Below are 22541 nucleotides of genomic sequence, written 5' to 3' on the forward strand. Positions count from 1 at the left end.
AATCATTGGTCCATATTTTTCAAATGATGCCGGCCATACTGTCAATGGGGAACACTATACAGCCATTACTTAATCTTGTCAGAAAATTAACGATAAAAAAAAGGTTTGATATGATTTTTTGCTAAGCCGACTCGTTAAAAAGTTATTCGTAGTTAAAGTCTAACCTTAAATCGTAACGGATAATTTTTACATTTTTTATATATTATTTAATGCCTAAACGTTAAAGAAAATTTTTTCATCCACCATATGAAATGAAACATAATCAAAGAAATCGTTAAAAAGGCATTTTCTAATATCATAGTTAGAAGCACTAAAAAAGATTCAAGATTTTATTATGTCATACATTTGATAACTTTTATTATTTTTATATTCAGGAAATTTTTTTAAAATCAAAGTATATTATTAAGTTAAGCTAGGTTAAGATTATACATGTGTAAAAGCATGGTAGTATTTGTACAAATGTGTATATATTAGAGCTCTTGGTATTCGAATAATCGACTAACCGGATAGGATTGATTATTGGAATAATAATATTCGGTTTGCACTATCCGGATAGTCGTAAGTCGTCGACTATGCGATTAACCGGTCGTTGTTGACTATTCGACCAGTAAACGTTTTTTTATATTTATTAAGAAAAGTGAAACATTCAATAATAAAATGTGTGTACAAATCAAAGGCTGCTTGGATTTCAAGCAATTTTCATTTAATCAAATACACACAGCAGAGCAACTGTTCGAATAGTCGGTCGCAATGTTAATATTCATACGAGCAGCTAATAATCGGCTTTCAGCTTATTATTGTATTTCAAAACTTTTTTACACTTCAGAATGAAATGACTAGCGCATTTTCGAAAATGTATTACTTTCATAGATCGGGTTAAATAAGGATTTTTGTGCAATGAATGTTTCTTAATTTCGTACAACCAATACATTTAAAAAATTCTTATTTGTAATATTTATTTGTGTTATAGCGACATTTTATTTTAATTTATTTTATTAAAACAGAAAAAGAAAAGTATTATTGAATTATATATTTTTTCTAATATACATTAAGGTGCGTCAAAAAACGAATATTTTTCAATGAAAAAAAATCTATTTAAATTTTTCGATTAAGTTAAGCGTTTACTAGATATTCATGGTGTAAAATCAAAATCTATCAAAAGAAAAAAAAACACAAAAGAGAAAAACAAATAGATGGGAAAAGTAAAGTACAATGTTTTAGGCACGGCTTGTAAGTCGCTTGTTAAGTTGGATCCTTTTTTTTAAGGTAAAATCTGAAATTTAAGGGCGCGTTTGCAAAAAAAAATCAACTGGAAAAATAACGGAAATCCTAATGTATATGCATATAAGAAATAAATATTTTGAAAACAAGTTTTTTTTTTAATATCAAAGATTATAAGTTAATAATTAAATATAAGAAACTAATTTACATAACTACGAGTTTGTTTGTATATTGTGAGAAAAGAAGAAATTCGGAACAAGATTTGAAATCGAAAGTTCTAACCGCCGCTCAGCAACAGCGGCGACGCATTTGACTCACAGTTAAGCGGCACCATCAGTCATTAGCGCTCGTGCCAGCGGCGACTTGAACATAAAAAACTTTTTTACACAAATACCTCAAGCGTTTACGCGATAAAATCAACATTTTTTCGGTAGGATCACTGCTTCTGTGACCTTTTGATATGTGTTAATATATCTATGCTAATAGAATTGCTTTGGTATTTCAATTTTTCAGCGCAACGAGTGTGAATATTAATTAATTTCGATCATAAATATTTTTTCTTGATTTTAATTTAGCGTTTACTGATGAAGTGCATTCATTATAACTTAATAACACATGTTAACATGATTAATTAAAAGTATTAACAAAACCGAGGCTATGCAAAAACAGAAAAAGAAGTAATCGAAAAATCTCATTAAAAAGCCGAGGTATAGGTACAAAAATTCATTTGGCAGCAGTGAAGCATTTATTTGTTTGTATAGCGAAGTGAAGTGTTGTTACATTGCAGAAGATGCTCACATATATTATTATGTTCATGTGCTATATGTTTGTGAATTATTTGTATGAAATTGTGCCAAACTAAAAATTATAAACTGAAAGTGATTTTCAGAAAAAACACTTTTATAAACAAATATTATAATTAAATTAGTTGATACTACACGTTGCGTATTGCCTCAAAACGATATAATATAATAATATAATATTTCAAGTAAAATTTTTCAAAACAGACTTTATACTTATTAAGTATGTTCAATGTTTTACTGTATACATACAAAGAATAATAAATACTCTTCAAACCCTACTTAGGATATTCGTCCATATATCTACAAATAATCATTAGAACACGAAAACTTATTACAAATTTTTGTTCAAAAGAAAAACGCACAAAGCAGTTCATTATCACGATTTGAAAAGGTAAAGGTATATTTTTAGTTCAGTTAGTTTAGTTTTAGTTTTCGAAAATTCATATGGCGTAGTACTTATCAATCCATTAATGACAGAACGCTTCACCACAGAACGTTCGGTTGTATCACAGGAAATGTCCACAAAAAAAAATTTAGTTTTGTTACCAAAACAAGAAAAAACGATAATTTCAGCTGCATCAGAGCTATAATACCCTCCACAGGTGAATTTCTTATAGCAAACGAGCGTAGAAAAAGATCTTTATCTTGATTTTGGTGCTCTGATCTGAACATTTTGTTCGGAAATTACAACGCTGCCATGGACAATAATATGTGCCAAATTTTGTGAAGATATCTCTTCAAAGAGAAGAGCTTTTCATACAAGGACTAAACTTTGATCGCTCAGTTTGTGTGGTAGCTATATGCTATAGTGGTCCGATATCGGTTCCGACAAATAATCATCTCTTTGGGGAGAGAAGGACGTGTGCGAAATTTAAGAGTATTACAAACATCGTGGCATAATTAATTATTACCATCATCATCATAACATATTTGAGCTATATCAATAAATATGCATTAACTTGATTGACCAAGATAATACAAAAGGCCTTCATATTAATCAGCTGAAAATGGACTACTCAGTCTTAGGTAAAATTTTATATAATGATATAAATAAAGTATCAATGGCATGTGGCCACTCTTTTACCAAATGGTGTGGTAATTCCTATTTCACGTATCACAAACTTCTTTAGCAATTTCTACCAAAATTATAAAATGGCATTCTTATACTACCTTTTGGTAAAAATTTAAAACTAGCGAACTCATAACCTTCCATATGAACAGATTACATTTTTAGCAAAAAATACTACAATTTTAGAATTAAAAAATTATATTGCTCTTACTTAACACGAAACAAAATTTTTTTTAAGTACTTTTCTTGCATGAATAGAAACATCGGTCTTGTTTTGAATGCTCCAGCAGTAATCAGCCATCATACTTGCATTCCAACGATCCTGGTAACGCTCTTCAATAGTGCGAATATCCGGATGAAAGCATTTTCCTTGTTCTTCGCTTAAGTCGTCTATATTTTCTGGGAAGCGGTCCAAATGGCTGAAAAGGAAGTGCATCTTGATGCTCATATTAAATCCTAGTCTCTGGAAGTGCAACATGAGCTACTCAATGCGTTGAATGTAGTCTGGAGACTTTTTATTTCCTAAGAAACTGTGCACAACCCAAATAATACAATCAGTAAAATGTTCGTCCTTTATTAATTCCCTGATTTAAGGAGTGTCAAAAATACCACTTTTAATTTTTTCTGTGCTCAATTTCGAAAATATTTTACTGATACATTTAAAACATTCACATGAAACAAGGGTATTTGGTATATCCTCCTTGTGGACCCAAAAGAAAATTTACCATTTTAATTCATTAATAAGAATAACGATATTTTAAGAAGTACCTGTATCACTAAAGCTGCTAGAAAGAAAGAAGATTAAAGGTAAATTTGAAATCAGAAATCAATCAAATTATTACGAAACAGTTTATAAACTTCATAAAACAAAAAAAATGTAGTTTATTAAAAGATACCGATTACCTATTTAGGATTCATTCCTACAGTAGAAATTTTAAAATAGTCTAAATATTTAAAAATTAACAGTTTTACTTTTCCTGTCATGCCCCGTAAAAGTTTCTCTTATTAACCCGACCATACTTTCAGTATACTGGCCTTGGTAACGTCTCTCAAATTCCATTATAATTTGATGGAAGCGTTCCCCTTGTTTTTCCTAATAAGCTCCCATATTATTTTACATTTTTCTAAATGAGATATATGTGTATCTTTAGAGACATTCTACATGCCATGACGGAGAAATTCGTAATCATGTCAGTGATCAGCTCATTGCTAACTAACTTCGGGTAAATATCACAATCCAGCATTTTTTATTGAGGGCCTACAAAGAGACCAGTTTTTATTTTCACATCTGAAAGCTTTGAAAAAAGTTCTTCAAATATTGAAAGCTTCGAACCCTTATTAAGAGTCTTTACAAATTGTTTAATGCGGCATTAATATAGTTGTAATATTGACAATCGCTTTTCATTTAATATTAAATTTTCTCACTTCGTAATCGGTACGTACCGGTTAATGTTTTTGGCGGTGGAGAGAAGCATCATTCCTACTATCCCACAGGCAAAGATAACAGGAGTGTTAGTATACCCACTTTGCATTCCAGTCAAAAAATACACCATCTTGAAGTCTCCAATAACTTTCCACTTGTATTGGAATGGGAACGTAGGCTTTTGTTATGCTTTTAGACTTTTTGTTGAGCTATCAATAAAAAGGGCCTATTTAGTTGAATGGCAAGGAATGCCAATTTCTTCAAATAAAAATTTCATGTCATGACAAAAACAGAGTCCATCTTCCTTACTGAACTCGTTTTTTCAGGTCATCTTCTATGATGGGATATTGGAGTAAATTGCATTTTTTCAAACGCGATGCCAATAACTCTGCTTTATCAAACCCTGAAGATAGTATAGTATTTTATGTTTGCCACGAAGTTTTTATCACCCAGAAGGAAACGTAGGACACCCTATAAAATATACTCGTATATATATGTAAATGATCAGCGTGATTAGCTGAGTCGATTAAGCCATGTCCATCTGTCTGTATATACGTGAACTAGAACCCTCAACACCCTAAAATATCGATTTGCAATTTTGCACATGTGCTTTTCTCCTCCGCAAGCTGCTCATTTGTCGGAACTGTCGACATCGGATCACTATATCATATAGCTGGCATACAAACTGAACGATCGGAATCAAGTTCTTTTCCATTTCTTTCTGTTTGTATTCTGTAAGCCTAGGAAAGGAATGCCTGCGTTTTCAAGTATACTGAGATCAGGAGCTATACGCAATACAAAATACTGTTTTAATAGCTATGACTTATAGACTGCCAACTATACATTAGTTGGTTGACCTATTGGGGTCTTAATTTGCCATTCCAATCAGAACTAGGAATTGGGAATTCTTAAAAATGGTTATAGCCAGTGCAGAGAGCTCATACAATAACAAAGAAATACACATACAGCAACCAATACAATTAACATTACATCCTTCTACACGGAAATTAAAACACATATTACTTTAGTTAGTGGCTACCATATCGGCGCACAAAAGAAGATTTTATTTATTTGATACTGATAGAAATATTCTCGCTCCATAGGGCTTCACATGCTTACAAATTCGCATGTATGTATGTAGAAATTGGTGAATTAGGTATATTTTTTTTGATGTTTATGATTTATGCAGCGGTCGGCCGACAACTCCCTCTTTGGGTTCAATTAATATAGTTGATATCAAGTATTACATAATATTTATTTAAATCCGCACAATGACACATATTTAGCAAACGTGCCAAACAAGATTCAAAACGCACTTCACATAGCGGTTGTTTCATTACGATTACTCAGCGCTGGATATGTGTAAAACGCAGGCGTCACAACGCATCAAATGCTCGAGTTGACATAAACAACTTGCAGAGGGATGGATATGTCATTTTTGTGACACTAAACTAATTAACGTCGACAATTTTTCTCTTATTTTAAGAATTGTTTGCCGAATTTATTTGCATATCGGCGACACATCTATATAAGCTTTGAACGCACCAGAAACCTGCTTCATTTCGTATCGAATCCGGCAGCGGCAGACTCGTTGTGCTGTTCTGAGCATTCGGCGTGTACGCGTATATATGTATGTGTGTGGTAAAAATAAATAAACGGGTTGCTATAACTGAACTTCCAGACGGTGCTACCAGAATATATTCATTCCCAGTCAGCTATGTCATTGGACGCTACTTCGAATCAAATAATGGGAATGTTGTTTACAATGCGGGTGACACGTAAAATTCGATACAGTGTAGCTGGACTACGATTCCAAACAACGGTTTGTTCTTCATGCACCACATAATTTTAATGGATTAATTTCTATTGCTTTATGGATAATAAATAGTTAGTTGCTTTTTTCTCATCTCTCTTCCATCTGCAGTTTAAACGTCTCCTCATGTGTGTAGTCTTCTGTGATATCTTTGCACAACATTTGCAGCCTGTGCATGCGGCCGTAAAACCGCTTGATCCTGCTGCATACACCATTTACTATAAAAACCAGGCGCCGAATGAAAGTGGTGACTTTCATTACGAATTTCAAACATCCAACGGCATCACAACAAAAGCAGCGGGAAATGAGTTCGGTCATAGTGGTGTTGTGCAGTACATTTCTGCAGAAGGCATACCCATCACAATGACATATGTAGCCGATGCCGATGGTTATCATCCGACAGGCGATCACATACCAAAGCTACCGGAGCAAGTACTGACGACACTGATGCAGCATAAACCACAACAACGAACTGTGGAAAAGAAGACAAATGCAAAAACAATTGTTAGAAATATACCAACATCAAGTAAAAAATAAGTATGGGTTAATTAATTTAATGTAAGCTAAAGTTTCTCAGAAATTACTTTAAACTAAAAACTTAGAAAGGGAACTCAACCTGACAAATGCAGAAAAAATATTTCAGATTCTCATCACTTAAAATAGTGTTATATTAGTTATATAATATGTCGCACTGTAATTATGAGCATCTACATATAGTTTGCAAAATTAAAATATAATGAATTGTGTTCAATGCTTGCCAATAAGCTTTAAAATAGCCTTTAAATAATTTTAAAAATTGCATAGAATAGAGAATAGGATTATACTTAACATTTAAGCAAAGTATGAATTTCTTATAAGTAAATTTATATGTATGTACATATATTCAAATATATTGAAAATTTGGTTTAAGGGGTTATATTCAAAACTTGGGGCTAATCCGGCAAATAGTTGCAGAGAGTAAAAGCTTTTCAACATTTTTCTCGAAACGCTGTTATCTTAAAACAAAAATCTATGTTTCGACTATTCCTTCGACCTTTTTTTCGGAGGTCCTTTTGGAGATAGGCTACAGGATCAAAAATTTTCAATGAATCGCCGATTTTTAAAGTACATTATTTTCTGTAAATGTAAATAAAAATGCCTTTTAAAAAAAACAAGTTTTTTCTGACTTGCAAGTGGATACAAGTATAACCCCTTAAATAAAATAGTCGCTAAAGTCACATATGTAATACATTTCGAAAATGCGGATTCTATCTAAAATGGCTTTCTACACATATACATATATGCGTGCATATGTATGTGTATATTTACTTTTCAGTGAAAATACTATCAAACCGGACAAAGAACGATTCCAGATTAGCTTATGCTAACAAAATTATTAGAATTAAACAATGACAAAAAGAAATTCGAGTCATGCAACATTCTTATGCACACAAATGTAGATAGATATATTTGTATGTATGTGTATACATATGTATATATGTTTGTATGTATGTGTATACATATGTATATATGTTTGTATGTATGCTTGAATGTGTATATGTATATATGTTTGTATGTATGCTTGTATATGAAATTTGTGATAAATTGTTATTGAAATCGTGCAGATTAATTATTTGGATATATTGATATACGTATATACATACATTTGTAATTATTTTTCTTTGATAAATTAGCATATACAAGTATTATATGATAAAAGCACGAAAATTGCAATAAATAACATATCTACATACATACATATATCATTCAGATGTTGATTTATGCGGCAAGTCAAACGTTAAGTAAGAAATTAGCATACATGAAGAACAAATGAAAATTTGTGTTTTGGTAGCACCTAGATTTACATTCGTACATATGTACATAAGCATAAAGTTTGCCGGTTATACAACGACCAAAAAAATTGGCAAGTTTGAGATACATGGTAAATTTTAAATGCAAAAGCATACGTAATAAAGTTTAGATCAACGAAATTTTAGTTTTATATTGAATATGCCGAGGGAGCCTAAACCGGAATCAAGAGCTGGTAGCGCCGTTCATATGCGATTTAATTCCATTAGCGTTACTTTAAAACAAAACAAAAAAAAATGTTAAAATGATTTATACTATTTTAATTTATAGGTGATTTAGTATAACCGTGGCATATACACTGGTGGCAGAAATAATAGTGACAAACCCATTGGCTTATTTCAAAGCCCAAAAAACTTTTTATCAACATAGCTTTTAATCACTAGACACTATGCAACGATGCTTAATAACAGTACTTTGTGTTTAATTTGTTTTCCGTCAATTATTTCTAGACTGTAAGTTGACAGCGTTATGAGCTGGCAAAAATACAAGGTACACTCACCATACATTTGTTTATAAAGGAAAACTTCGAAATGTCAAAAACATTTTGAGTTTTAATGGATATATAAAAGATAAATAAATAAGTAATAATCTTGGGGTTTGGGGTTCTGGTCGTTCTGAGCTATTAAAAGGATCGATATAAAATACTTTGAAGGTTCTAGTTAAATTCACTAAAAGCTAGTAAGTAAGAATACTAACAGCTAAGGTGTCTATGAACGGCGGGTTTGTATTGCTCACCTCATTTCTTCGTTATATTTTCACTCCGCTGAAGGTTCTATTTCATGAGATTCTGGGGATGTTGCAAGTGGAAAGACAAAGAAATCACTACATTCAACGAGGGAAGATTTTTGAACTGAAAAGGGAGAAGAGAGAGAGAGAGAGGAAGATCTTTAGCATCACATTCGTAATAATTGGCGAAGATGTGCTCACTTACCGTTTTACTATTTCTTCTTATACTGCATTTGTTGGACCAGGTGGTTTCACCTGATTTTGTTTGTGGCAACTGGGGTTCGTTATCCATAAAGTAGGTTTGCCATATCTTAAGTATCGATGGAAATGTACGGCTACTTTTTCAAATCTATAATAAAGCTTCCATTCGTGTCGCTTCATTGTATTAAAAGAATCCTTATCTACACGTATCGTCACCACACTCTTTCCATCATCTACGCGTTCATTCACTAGCTTCCACACTTCGGTATTTAAATCTTCATTTTGTGAAGCAATCAAGGCCAATGTGCGTTGGAAATCTTGATCAATGCTCTTCGGCAATGCTGCTGTCATGACATAGGCATCTGGAATAACACGTTCTTGACTTGTCGTCAGCCCGGGACCTTCCCATTCGGCTAGCTTGGTGACGATATCTTTTAGCCAATTAACGGTTTCTTCATCAACGCAATCACAGAGTAATACACCTGGACGCAGATGGGCATTGACGAATTGCAATTTTGCACTGGCTCCTTTTGCTATTTCCGACGCAATAGCCTCTTCCAGTGCAATTATCGAATCCAAGTCCAGCATTTGATCTGGGAAATCTTTGGGATGTACCGCAATGCGGTAGTCCTCATTGATTTCAGAACTTTTCGCTGCCCTTCTTCGTAGCCGCTGGCGGAATTTCGACTCGTCTTCGACTTCTTTCGGTTGAAACTCTTTTCCCCATTGCGGTTCATATTCCACCGGTTCAGTACGGTGCTCCCAAGCTTTTTTGCATGCCACTTTCGGTTCTAGTCCTTCCTTCAAATAGCGCAAATACCATCGCACACCCGACTCGCACAGCCCCTTTAAATATGGATCCTCTGCTTTTGCTTTGCTTTCCTTAATGTCACCACTTTTGGTTTTGTCATCCGAAGCGATTTTTTTCTTTTCGGGTTCAGTTTTACTTTCTGCGACACTTCGCTTTTGTGTTGCAGTTGTTGACAAAGGTTTCCTACTTGTACTCGTACCGCTACTTGATGGCTTAGTAGTCGGTAGTCTTCGCGGTGGTGCACTGGCATGTGTTCTAATTGCTGGCCGACGTCTTATTCTTGTGGCTGTTCGTCTGATGCTGCCCCTTTGTCTGGCCCCACTACCGCCACTTCTTCCTCTATAGCCATTTGGTGAGTTGCCACTTCTCATCAATTGACCTATTAACTGGGTCAATGCTTGTTGATTTGAATTGTAATTTGTATAATTGTTAGTTGATTTCATCTTGTTCGTACGACCACCTGCTCGACGAGGCGAGCTCAGTAGTCTATGTAATATATTGGGGAATTCAAACGGTACACCACGACAGCGCCCCATGCCGCGGTAAGGCCACAGTTACTCCCTGAGGCGGCCCGGTGTCAGGAAGGCGCCGTTCAAATACAGCCGGTCTGTTAAACCCCCTGACTGCAAACCATCCATTGGGCACGGTATCGCTTTACACCCTGGATTAGGGGGGGTTGGCAGAACTTGGTCATCGTTCAAAAAACAGCCCGAATCAGTGAAACACAGTGTATACACTAAGTACTGATACTCAAATGTGTACACTGCCAACCGCTAATAAGGTCTGATTAATGATTCGACTAAGCCCCCGCACCACGGCAAGGTGCCTGCCTTCGCGGGGGAAAACTCCTATGCTACTACATATTTCTAACAAGTGATCACACTCACTTCAATCCTAATCTTGATAATACCACATCGGAATAATAAACTTTCAAGCAATATTAACATGCTTATAGTAATAAATAATTATTTCTCAATTGCATAACTCAGCTAACAAGAACACTTTTATAATCAGTGCTAATTTACCTTTTACATTTAATTATTATTGCTAGCAGTTGTTTCCCTGATTTTCTCCTTTTAATGTACAAAATTGTTTAATTTTTTTCCGAAAATAACAAAGACTATTTTAAGAGGGCCTCATTCATATCGCCATCTAGTAGAACTTTATTGATGCTGACGGTAATACAACTTTTCATAACGTATCAAGTGCTGACTAAGCAACTTTACATAAATAAATCTTACAATTTTATATGTATTTGAGGATTGGAATAAATTAGAAAATAATTACTTGCTATATCATTTCCAAAACAATTGACGTTCCGTACGGAATACAGGGCTCAGTCATCGCCGTATGTTATTCCTTTAATGTACAGCACGATTTTCCTATATAATTATCCGTTATGAATTCGATTGATTTATTGAAGAAATTAGCTGATAGAATTTTTTTGTATATCGCCAACGACCACTTTCAGGCATCCAACTGAAAAATGTAAAATAAAAAAAAAATAAAATCAGTTCAATTCTGACAGTAACATATATGAAATGCGAACTGTATAATCAATGTAATAAGGATTGAAATAACTATTTTGTTGTAACATAGCTTTAAAAAAAACACTAAAAAAGTTCGGTAATTATCTATATTTAAACTATCTATTTTTTTTTAACAAGTGAAAATCCACGAACATTTTCCTTTCCAAAACCTATTTAGGGGTGTTGTGGAGTCCAAAACAGATTCGCTTAGTTGTCAGAATTGCAAACCAATACTGATTTTCAATGGTGTCACAAAATCCGATTCGATTTTCGTTCTTTGGAACATACAGACCACCAATATTCGAATTAGCTGATTGTGACAAAACTTGAGAATTAATAAATTTGAAATCAGTTCTATTAAAGTTTACAATGAGTTCCGCAATTTTATCTTTTATTTTATTAGAGGAATGAAAAGCAATGGAAAGATTAAAAGAATGATTTTAAGAGATCACAGTAATCCATTTAATGTACGAGGGAAAACGTATGTGAAATTTCGATTGCATTTACTTGCTTACTTTACATATTTATATTACATTATCGCCTGAATAAAGACACATTTGTTATGGTGTTAAATAACGTTTTACAAATCCTCTTAAAATATCTTTCTACTATAGAAATAGAGATAAGTTAAGACGTATCAATAAAATTAATTCATTTCCTAACTTACTTTTCAAATCTGTCAACGACTATCTTCTTGCTTTGCTTTCGAACATCAAACCAATAATATTTGAATTCATGACACCAACTACATTTGTTTTAAAAGGTTTCAATTCCGATTCTACAACACCCTGGATTATATTGCACAATAAGTAATCACAGTTAGAGTATCTAGTAAACCAAACGAAGTCAAAGCTAAAAACGTACGTTCTCTTTTATTTTGTTGCACTTAGCCATTTTTCTCCGAAGATTCGGAACAAAACTAACACTTGAGGCTTTTCCAACAAATTATTTAACTGATTCTAAAAATACGCCTAACTACACTGAATGATTTGACCAATTAATCGCATAATTTATTAACACTATTTTTTCTGTGAACACGCACATTTTAACTCGCTGAAGGATTATTATTAGACTAAAAACACAAAAATAAAATTAAACTTACCCATTATCAAATTCGTCGAACAAGGTCAATTGTTTCGAAAGGCTGATATGTCTTGAACTGAGAAGAATGTATTATATATAAGATGCAGATACCGCATACCTAAACAAAGTATAAAAAAATACATTTTTAGCAAAAAAAAAAACAGAATACGGTAATTTATTAATTCCTTACATTTTAAATTCATTTGCTGATTATAGGAGCGGGTGGCGGAGAAGGTGGGTTTTCGTCAGTTGTTTCCGCCGTTGTTTCTTTATCGCCTTCACCAACTGACTTTTCTCCTTTAATCTTAGTTTTTTCAACGCCCCCTACTTCATTCAAGCGTTTACTTAGGGCAAAACGTATATAGCGTGCAAAATTTACTTCTATTAAACCAAATTTGTAAAATATTTTCCACTTCTTTGCTTTAATTGCCGCGTGTGATTCCTTATCAACACGGATGGTGAGAATTGATCTATCACCATCTTCACGCTCTTGTACCCATTCCCATGAATCGGTGGCCAAATCGGTATTTTGTGACTGAATTAAAGACAATGTCTGATCATAATCTTGGCCTGCACTTCTTGGCAACGAGAGCGTCATTATATATGCGTCTGGAATGTCTTCTTCATAACAAATTGCCAATTCAGTACTTTCCCAATTCAATTTGGGAATAGTGTCTATGAGCCAATCTGCGGTATTCTGATTAACGCAATCAACAACCATCAAGCCCGGTTTCCGAAGTAACCTTTCAAATTGCAATTTTGATTCGGTACTACTATTGGCAACCTCATCGACGATCCGTTCTTCGAGTGCTGATAGATCATCGGTTTCCAATATAACTTCGGGAAAACCCTTCGCGAAAATCGCAAGGCGTATATACGTTTCCGCGGGTGGGGGATTTGTTTTTTTGACACTTTTTGCCGCTGTCGCCCCTTCAGCTCCTACCGTAAATGGCTTATTATTATTTTCAAAAGCCTTCTTACGGGCCTCTTCTGGTTTCAACCCTTTTGATAAGAAATGTTGGTACCAACGACCACCAGTTGATGTCAGCACCCGTCTAGGCTCGGCAGCGGATGTTTTATTTGCTTGAGCCGATCTTTGATTTGCTTGAGTGGATCTTTGATTTACTTGAGTGGATCTTTGATTTACTTGAGTGGATCTTTGATTTGCTTGAGCGGATGTTCGTTTAACAATATCTGCATTGGTACTTAGTTTTGCAGGCGGAGCGGAATTTGGTGGCGCTTTACGTTTCAGTGCCTGTACAGATTTTGAAGTATTACCTGAAGTTGAGGCACCACCGCTGCGACTACCTTTCGATGACAGAGACGTTTTCGAACCGCCCAAGTTTCGTCTGTCTTGTGTTGAACTGGATGAGCGGCTACTATTTCGCACTGGTTGCGACGCCAGATTGCGATTACTACGATTAGCTGCTCCACTAACCCACGTGCCACGTGAGCGACCAGGTGGCGGTGGCGGACAGTTATCAAACCCAGCCCCACCAAAATTATTATTTTGTGGAAAGTTATTACCCCCACCACCGCCGCTGCCAAAACCAGCATTGTTCATTCCCCTATTTGGTGGCATACCACCGAAGCCACCTTGATTACCTCCTGACATACCCATATAATTGTTTCCCTGTTGCATGCCACCAAAGTTGTTGTTCATACCACCACCTTGTGGCATGCCACCGTAGACATCGTTCATGCCACCTCCTTGTGGCATACCACCAAAGCCACCACCATCACCCCCACCACGTTGCATTAATGGCACTCTATTGCCACTGCCACCACCTCCACTCCCACTATTTCCGTAGCCGGCGCCGCCGCCGCCACCTCCTCGTCCACTATTTCCGTACCCACTGCCACCACTACCGCCACTTGGATTCCAATCATTTGGAGCATTTATACCCCAAGAACCTAAACCTCCACTGCCACCACCATTCGGTCCCATAGATGAACCTCCATAATTATTTATGGGTCCGCTACCACCGCTACTACCTCCTACACCTCCTCTACCATAGCCAGGTGGTGAGTTGTTTCTACCCCTCACCAACTGACCCAATAGATCGGCCAAAGCCCTTTCGTTTGATTTATAATTGTTATTTGAGTAAGTATTTGAATTCATCTTGTTCGTACGACCACCTGCTCGACGAGGCGAGCTCAGTAGTCTATGTAATATATTGGGGAATTCAAACGGTACACCACGACAGCGCCCCATGCCGCGGTAAGGCCATAGTTACTCCCTGAGGCGGCCCGGTGTCAGGAAGGCGCCGTTCAAATACAGCCGGTCTGTTAAACCCCCTGGCTGCAAACCATCCAATGGGCACGGTATCGCTTTACACCCTGGATTAGGGGGGATTGGCAGAACTTGGTCATCGTTCAAAAAACAGCCCGAATCAGTGAAACACAGTGTATACACTAAGTACTGGTACTCAAATGTGTACACTGCCATCCGCTAATAAGGTCTGATTAATGATTCGACTAAGCCCCCGCACCACGGCAAGGTGCCTGCCTTCGCGGGGGAAAATTTTGTAATCTTCAGGGATGCCAACTTCCTGAACAATATATACATTCCAGCAAAAAAGGAAATATTTTTTGTATGTTTTTTTTTAACCTCAAAGAAGCTTGTATAAAATATTCTGAAAGGGAATGGATGGACCTTATACGAAATTTATTACAAACATATCAATTAATATGCGTCCAAATGTACAAACATGAAATGTAATATATCCGCGAATTTCAGCGGAAACAGAGTAACCTGTTTGCTTGTCGGAGACTTAGTTTATATATACTGTTTTTTTTAATTTTTTAAACATTATCAAAATTGACCCTCATCCGTAGAAGAAATCGAAGTCATTAAACACTTGGATTTAACAGTTAGTGGCTTGATTTTTCTAAATCCAATAGTTCTATGTGTTGGCATCCGCGGTTCAACCTCTTGATTTAGGAAGTAAAAACCAGCAAATCATTTTACACTTTTTTAACAATTAAGTTTATTTAATTCCCAAGAATTTTATATGCAATTTAAATTAATTTTACTTTTTAATCCTTAAATTGTCTTAGCTTAATAATTTATAATTATTGTTTTTTTTTTTCAATTTCAATGTATTTATACTATTTATACCGTTCTCATATTAATTATTTTTATATCTTTTACGTTAAACTTTATAGACAAACTAAATGTGACTCATGTTTATTTCTACTTTGCGGCTGGAATTTTATACTTTATTTGCCATAAAAAAATAATTGGTGAACTTTTAAAATACCAACATGAAAAAGTAAAATTTTAACCAGACTCAATTTAGCAAAGTTTAGAACGTGGTAAAAGTAAGCGTAAAGGGGGTTCGTGGAAATAAACTATATACTTGTAATATGCTAATATGTCTGTCAACAGCAAATTTTTCATTATTATGAATTATGGTAATACGTTATGCTTTCCATCTAATTCATACATATTTATATTATTTTTTGTTTAATTAGATTTCATTCTCAAAATGTGTACACATTTCGCCCCCCTCCCCAAATATTTGTATTAATTTATTTCTATATATTTTTCGATACTCAACCCATAATTACCTTATAAGAATCAAGATTTAAAATTTCTATGTGTCTGTTTTAATATTATTTTATGTTATTTTCACATTATTTTACAACTTAATCATAACTACAGTTAATTAATAGTTATCTAGGTGCTAACTTCAAAACTGTTTTCTTTTAAAATATAAAAATCTATTAATTTTCAGTTTTTAACTTGCCATATTCGCCAAATTCCATCTGTTGAGTTATTCACCAGCTTCTTGAAATGCGGCACTTTTAGTTCCGACAAACTCACCATAGCATGCAGGTGCGTGTTGTTTGAGTTAAAATCTGCAAATCAAATTTGGCTTTCAATATTCTAGTTTTTTTTTAGATACTAGCTAAATAAACATATACCATATACATATATATATTTTTAGTGATTATAGTAGCACTTTTTATACGAATACAAGAATATGATTACAAAAATACAACAGAGTAAGTGAAACCATTTTTCTTAGAAAAGAAAACGCTATTTAACATGAAAAATGCAAATTCATTGCACTCGCTCACACATACACTTTACAAGAGTTTACATTTAATAAAGCGAATATTTACTCACCCTAGAAATTCCAATCGTCCGCAATAATTGTACAATTAATGCTTCCCTAAAGCCATTCCTATTCCGCAGGTTTACTCTCCGCCGACTGTTGCATCAGATCCTCTAAGGGGAAAAAATCGCCACCGCCACTACCACCGGCTCCTGCACCACTGCCACCAGCTGCGTCTGCATTATCCTCACTACCAGCTGCATTGCCACTACCTGAAGCATCAGCGCCACTTGTCGTTGCAGATGTTGTTGCTGCTGCTGAGTTATCAGCCGCCACCTGTGAAGCTCCTTCCTGTTGATTTGCCGCATCTTTTTCAAGCACAACATGCTGCTGATCCTCTTCACCGCCACCAGACTCCAACATTTGCTGCTGCACTCTCACTATTGGTTGCCCATCGGCAGTGTATGATACTGAGACAGGTATGCGGGTACCATCTTCGCCAATTACATGCGCACCTTCACCCAATTCACCGTCATGACCTTGTTGTATTACCAATTGACCATCGGCATTTAATAGTGAAGCATCAATCAATTGTGTTTCATTGTTTTCACCCTGCACCAAAACCATTTGACCATTACCGTCTGTCATCATTTGTAATGTTTCACCATCGATACCATCGCCGGACTGCAAGAGGCCGGCACTTTGTAAAAGTTGTTGTATTTGTTCGGGATCCTGTACCAGTATTTGATTACCATCAGCATCCGTTATGATGTGATTATCCAACTGTAGTAGCTGTCCATTTTCATTAAGTATGAACTTTATTTGCCCGCCTTCTACTTGCGCTTGCATTGACTCATCTAATTCCATTGCTACTTGTTGCTGATTATGATCTGTTTCCCCCTCTCCAGTCGTAGTACCATGTTCAGAGTGGGCCTCACCATTAGCATCTGCAGCGCCAACAGCGCTTGCGTTTGTCTCTTCAGATGCTGTTGTGGCCGGCTCTCCATCTTTACCTGTTTGTTCAGCTTCTTTCGGTTTTTCTAGATCAGATCGTGCACTTTCATCTGCTGTTTCAACACCTTTCTTGGTCACCAACGGTGGCATGTCATCCGGCGTCACTTGTGATTGAATATGCTCTTGCGTATCATTATCATCATCTAAACTTGGCATACTAACAGGACCAGAAATCTTTCGTTCTACGCCCAGACTGCCACCACTCTCCTGTTCTTCTTTGTTGCCACTGCCTTCGGATTTGTCAGCATTCGTGGATGTCATTCCTTCGTCAGGTTGATCTAAGACTGGCATATCTATGCTAACTGATACCGGCGCACTGCTTGTCGGTATAGATTTAGCACTCTAGAAGATGGAAATTTAATATTACATAAGTGAAATAAACTTATGGGAGAAAAAATGTACGAAAAAATATATTTTTTTTGTACACAGCTTAATAACAATTACCTCATTTGCCTCTTGTGCAGCTCCACTATCTGGCTGTGGAATAGTAATATTAAAGGTGATCCCACCAGATCCTTGCTGTGATGTAATAACCAAATTGTCATTACTGTTTTGTCCACCGGCAGACGCAGTATTCGTTCCAGCCCCAGTATTGGCTGCTGTTACAGATACTGAATCACCACCGTTATCATTTTTTTCGGAATGCATTTTTTCAAAAATGCTCTCAATATCAGCTTCCACACCGCTACCAACACCTTGATGAGACGACATATCACCGCCCTCACCGTTGTCGCCTTTGTTGTCGTCATTTAGTAATGCAGCAGCACTCGGGTGAAGCATATTATTACCACTCGAGGTTGCTGATGCAGACGTGGTAATAGTAGTACCACTCGTGCTACCACTACCAATACCTTCCTTGTCTTGACTATGCGCCTCCATGTGTTGATTATAATAGTTTTCTTGTATAAATGTCAGTGAACAGATGTGACAGGAGAAGAAGCGTATGTTGTTGGCTGCAGATACGTCGGTGTTGCCACTACTTACAACAGTGTTTACTGTATTGTCACTTAATGCCTCGTCGATAGTTTCTTGCAACAGTTTTTGTGTTGTTAATAGATTTTGAGACGTGGGTTGTTGTTGCTTAGTAGTTGTTATTTGTTTCACTACGGGCGCAGATTGTGTAACTATTTGTTGATGTTGCACTACTGTTGTATTAGTAGTCTGCTGTTGCTGTGGTTGCTGATGTACTTCGAAATGTTTCACCAGCAATTCACGTTTGGGGAAGGACATTGAGCAGGTGCCACATTTGAAGTAGTTCGGCTGATGTTGTCGAGCATGTTGAGTGGCTGCATCTCGTGTCTCAAAGCGTTGAGCGCATAACCGACATTTGAATGGTTTTGGTTTTGCACCAGACAAATGCTTTCTAAAATGTTCATCAAAGAGCGGCTTATCTGTGGACTTGAATTGACAATGATTACATGTATATAATGGCGTTGTAGCGCCAGCGTTTTCGCCCGACGTCTGCTGTGTTGCAGGAATTGTCGTAGTACTTGTTACTACTACATTTGTGCTGTGATTTGCTTCCATGTGCTTTCGCAAGGCCGGCTCATTTACAAAGTTTATATGACACACAGCGCATGTATTATCCATTGTGGTATTGTGTTCCCGTACCATGTGCTGTTTCATAGTACCAAAGTTCGGGAAGATTTTCTTACAATTTTTACACTGGAAATTTTGCGATTTGCATGTCTCATAATGGGTATTAAACAGCCGCATATCAGATGTCTTATAATCGCATGAAAGACACTTGTAAATTCTAGTTGTCTTGCGTTGAAATGTTTGCGTGCCTCCAACTAAAGTGTTTTGAGTTGAGCCTTGCGTTGATATTTTCATTTGCTGAACTGCGCTAACCACTAATAACATATTTCAAAAAATAAAATAAGGAATACAGTTTTTTAAAAGTAGAAGTGCATTACATTTAAAAATTTGAACAAAAAACAAAATTCGTTTAGGGTTTTGAAAAATAAATTTATGTTTAATATTAATAGGTTTACATGCATGCAATGATATAGTTTTGAATAACTTTGATTATTTCTTAAAGAAACATAAGTTCTTATATGTTAGTAATTATATGATGGGTTTTATGCAGTATAGTTTAAATTGAATTTACAAAATAAAAAAATTAATACCTGGTGGTGATTGTTTTCCTATATTTGAATCTCCAGTCGCTGTATGCAGTACTTTGCGTACTCGACCCAAATCATTGCTGCTTTCTTCCGCTGTACGTGCAACTCCTCCACTATTTAATTTTTGCATTTTAATCGGTGGTGATGCTCCACCTCCGCCACTGTCATCATTCAACCCATACTTCTTATGTAGTAGATTCATTAAGTTAGTTCGCACACGTTCCACATCATTCTCCAACCTATCCAAATAGTTAAGCAGGTTCGTACAACGCGCGCAAACCACATCATCTACGCTTACGATAACCATAAAAGCATCACCCACAAGTTGGCCAATTTTATTTGGGAATTTAGTCGCTGTATGTGATGTCTGCGTTTCAGTAAGCAAATTCTGTTGTTGACTGGCACTAAGTGCATCATCGCAGACATAGCAACGGTTTGCGTTATTTACATGGCTCTGTTGCAGATTTTGTGTATTACTGGACGTCACGATACCTGAACCTACTTTCTGTTTTAATATGCGAGGCTGGTTGAGGCCGGTAACTGTCACCGCACCGCTTGAATGCAAATTATGAATTTTGCGAACCGCGTTATTCATCTGATTATTCATTTTTTGATGAAGGACACAAAAAATAACAGTTACCGCGACGCGTTAAAACGACGTCAAAGCAGGATTTCACAATTTTTACAAAATAATGCTTTTAGTGTCACCTTATTACCTAAAAAAAAAAAATATTAATTACATTAGTGTCAATCGTAAATTTAAATTATAAGTAATAATTATAGTGCATTTTCAAGGAAACTATTTCAAAAGGAAGAAAAAAAGAAAAACAAAATATTATTTTTCTTTAAGCATTACCCATTCACTAGACGACTTTCGTTCGATTACCCCTAAATTAATTTCAGTGTTTTCTTCGTTAAAATTTAACGAACAAGTGACACATGCTTTGAGATAAAACCCGAATTGTGCTTCAGGCCATCATATAATTTAAAGAGCGAGATAAATATATTGCTAATTGAGAAAGAAATGTATCGTGGTTAGGCATCCGGCGGCTATTTTTTTTTATCAATTATTTTATCAACTGCATATATATACATATACCTAAATGCATTCTTTTTTCAATGGGAAGTACTCTCGTAATTAAGGCTCAATCCTTTATACTAAAGTAAACTTCGAACACTTCAAAGTCGCTCGTTAATTAAAAATACAAATTTATACTACTTTAATTTTATATTGCTTCAAATTAATAACCGAAGTCTGCATCTATGATCGCACTGTTATGACATTCTTTGAAAGTTGATTAAAGTATAGTTGACTTCTTATGTATTGAAAATTTGTGGGCAAACTTCAAACCGCGCCACTTGATCATACAACCAAATACTAGAGGCAAATAAAAACATTATAAAAAATATTCTGTTCCCACATTCAAACACGCTTCATTTAATCTGGCGGGAGAGTTTATTTATAATTCCATTGATATCCAAATATTCTTATACACGGACACTCGTTTCTAACATAATTAGAAGTTTTATAATTTATTGCTAGTGAAAATTACGTTTCACGAACTTTCTTACACAAATTATTTCTTGTCACAATAATGGCACTGCCGCTAACGCAGTCAATTTCACACTGTCCACTACTGTACGACATTTCAGCAAGCACAAAATGAAAATCAACTTAACGAACGAGAAATCGAAACACGAGTAGATGTAGCTAAATTTGCCGCCTCTGTCTACTCATTTTTAAGACCTCAAAATACCTTTTCTTATTAAAAATTGTATTTTCAATTAACTTTATATAGAATATAATACCAATTAACTATACATACAACTTTATGGTTTTAATATTTAACTGCTATTGCTGCATGAACACACCACTAGAGCCACAAAAAAGCAACACTGTACAAAAATTGCCGTTGCAAACAGAAAAATATTCCAAACGCCTAGAAGTGCAGTACGACAATGTCCAATTTAACGAATTGGGTTCGCGTTCGTTCGAATTTTCTACACCACCAAATCGAATCTTTCCCGTAAATGCCTGTGCGCAAAAGAAACAAATATACAATACCACAAATAACTGAACGAAAATTAAAAATTCGTCAAGCATAAAACTAAAATGGCCGACATGCTGTTTTCGTTCAATTTATTGTAAGATGCCAAGCGTGATTTCTGGCATTATTTATGCCGCCTATTATGTTCTCTATATTCCCCTTACTATTTAAACCCATTAACTAGATCCGACTTGTTCACCTAAATTTGATTTTATTTCCAATAAATATTACTTTTTAAATGTTAATGTATGCACTAGTAACTTAAAATTAGGATAGTCACCCTCAAGAACTCTAGCTAAGCAACGCGGCGTTGCGCTGCAACAGAACAAAAGCGACGCAAAAATAACGTATCGTATACCTTGTCCCACGCACAGAACACGTTCTTCGCTCTATCGCTGCTTTCTCAATACTGATCGGCAGAGCCGCAAAATCGTAGTAGCAGAGTGCTGACATTGACGTTGGCAGAACATCGAGGGATGCCAAGAAAACTCAAACTTCTGTTCACGTTTCCAACCATACATACGAGTATATGCATGTGTATTCATATGTATGTATGGATGAAAGTACACGCATGCTGTACTTTTTAGAAGGAAAAAGGCGGGTAGTAGCGCATTTAGGAGAACGATCGATCCGAACATATTTTTTTAAAACGACTAAAATACAAAAATATATAAATTGACATTTCCATTTAGAAATGTGGAGAAGGTGAAAAACACCATTTTATAACTGAAAACATTTTAATTATGCAATTTTAATCGCGAA

General features: G+C 35.6%; 4 protein-coding genes across 9 annotated transcripts; 1 reads left to right on the plus strand and 3 right to left on the minus strand.

Annotated features, from left to right (window-relative positions):
• Positions 1-5539: 5539 nt before the first annotated feature.
• On the minus strand, positions 5540-10769 carry LOC138857961 (uncharacterized). 2 transcript variants are annotated; one of them, XR_011397213.1, is made up of 3 exons: positions 9109-10768; positions 8913-9027; positions 5540-6801 (listed from the first exon to the last, which is right to left on the minus strand). XR_011397213.1 is itself a non-coding variant. In XM_070112273.1 (2 exons), exon 1 carries the CDS (start codon positions 10449-10451, stop codon positions 9126-9128), a length of 1326 nt encoding a protein of 441 aa, XP_069968374.1. In that variant the 5' UTR covers positions 10452-10769; the 3' UTR covers positions 5540-6801; positions 9109-9125. The 2 variants fall into 2 exon arrangements, 1 of the variants encoding a protein (XP_069968374.1); XM_070112273.1 differs by lacking the exon at positions 8913-9027 and having other exon boundaries at positions 9109-10769.
• LOC106620681 (pupal cuticle protein Edg-78E) lies at positions 6456-6881 on the plus strand. The gene has a single exon (XM_036359182.2). It carries the CDS (start codon positions 6456-6458, stop codon positions 6864-6866), a length of 411 nt encoding a protein of 136 aa, XP_036215075.2. The 3' UTR covers positions 6867-6881.
• A 269-nt stretch (positions 10770-11038) lies between the features above and the next one.
• LOC106620688 (uncharacterized) lies at positions 11039-15036 on the minus strand. The gene is made up of 3 exons (XM_014239250.3): positions 12718-15036; positions 12547-12645; positions 11039-11394 (listed from the first exon to the last, which is right to left on the minus strand). Exon 1 carries the CDS (start codon positions 14740-14742, stop codon positions 12727-12729), a length of 2016 nt encoding a protein of 671 aa, XP_014094725.2. The 5' UTR covers positions 14743-15036; the 3' UTR covers positions 11039-11394; positions 12547-12645; positions 12718-12726.
• Positions 15037-16116: 1080 nt separating this feature from the next.
• Positions 16117-22213, minus strand: pzg (putzig). 5 transcript variants are annotated; one of them, XM_070112269.1, is made up of 7 exons: positions 22060-22190; positions 21558-21766; positions 21304-21493; positions 19735-20447; positions 18050-19458; positions 16663-17947; positions 16117-16391 (listed from the first exon to the last, which is right to left on the minus strand). In XM_070112269.1, the coding sequence occupies exons 4-6, from the start codon at positions 20336-20338 to the stop codon at positions 16721-16723; spliced, it is 3240 nt and encodes a 1079-aa protein (XP_069968370.1). In that variant the 5' UTR covers positions 20339-20447; positions 21304-21493; positions 21558-21766; positions 22060-22190; the 3' UTR covers positions 16117-16391; positions 16663-16720. The 5 variants fall into 5 exon arrangements, with proteins under 5 accessions (XP_069968370.1, XP_069968372.1, XP_036215072.2 ...); XM_070112271.1 differs by lacking the exon at positions 21304-21493; XM_036359179.2 differs by lacking the exons at positions 21304-21493; positions 21558-21766 and having other exon boundaries at positions 22138-22213.
• Between the last annotated feature and the right edge of the window lie 328 nt (positions 22214-22541).

The sequence above is a fragment of the Bactrocera oleae genome, chromosome 6 (assembly GCF_042242935.1).
Source record: "Bactrocera oleae isolate idBacOlea1 chromosome 6, idBacOlea1, whole genome shotgun sequence".
Taxonomy (NCBI): Eukaryota; Metazoa; Arthropoda; class Insecta; order Diptera; family Tephritidae; genus Bactrocera; species Bactrocera oleae.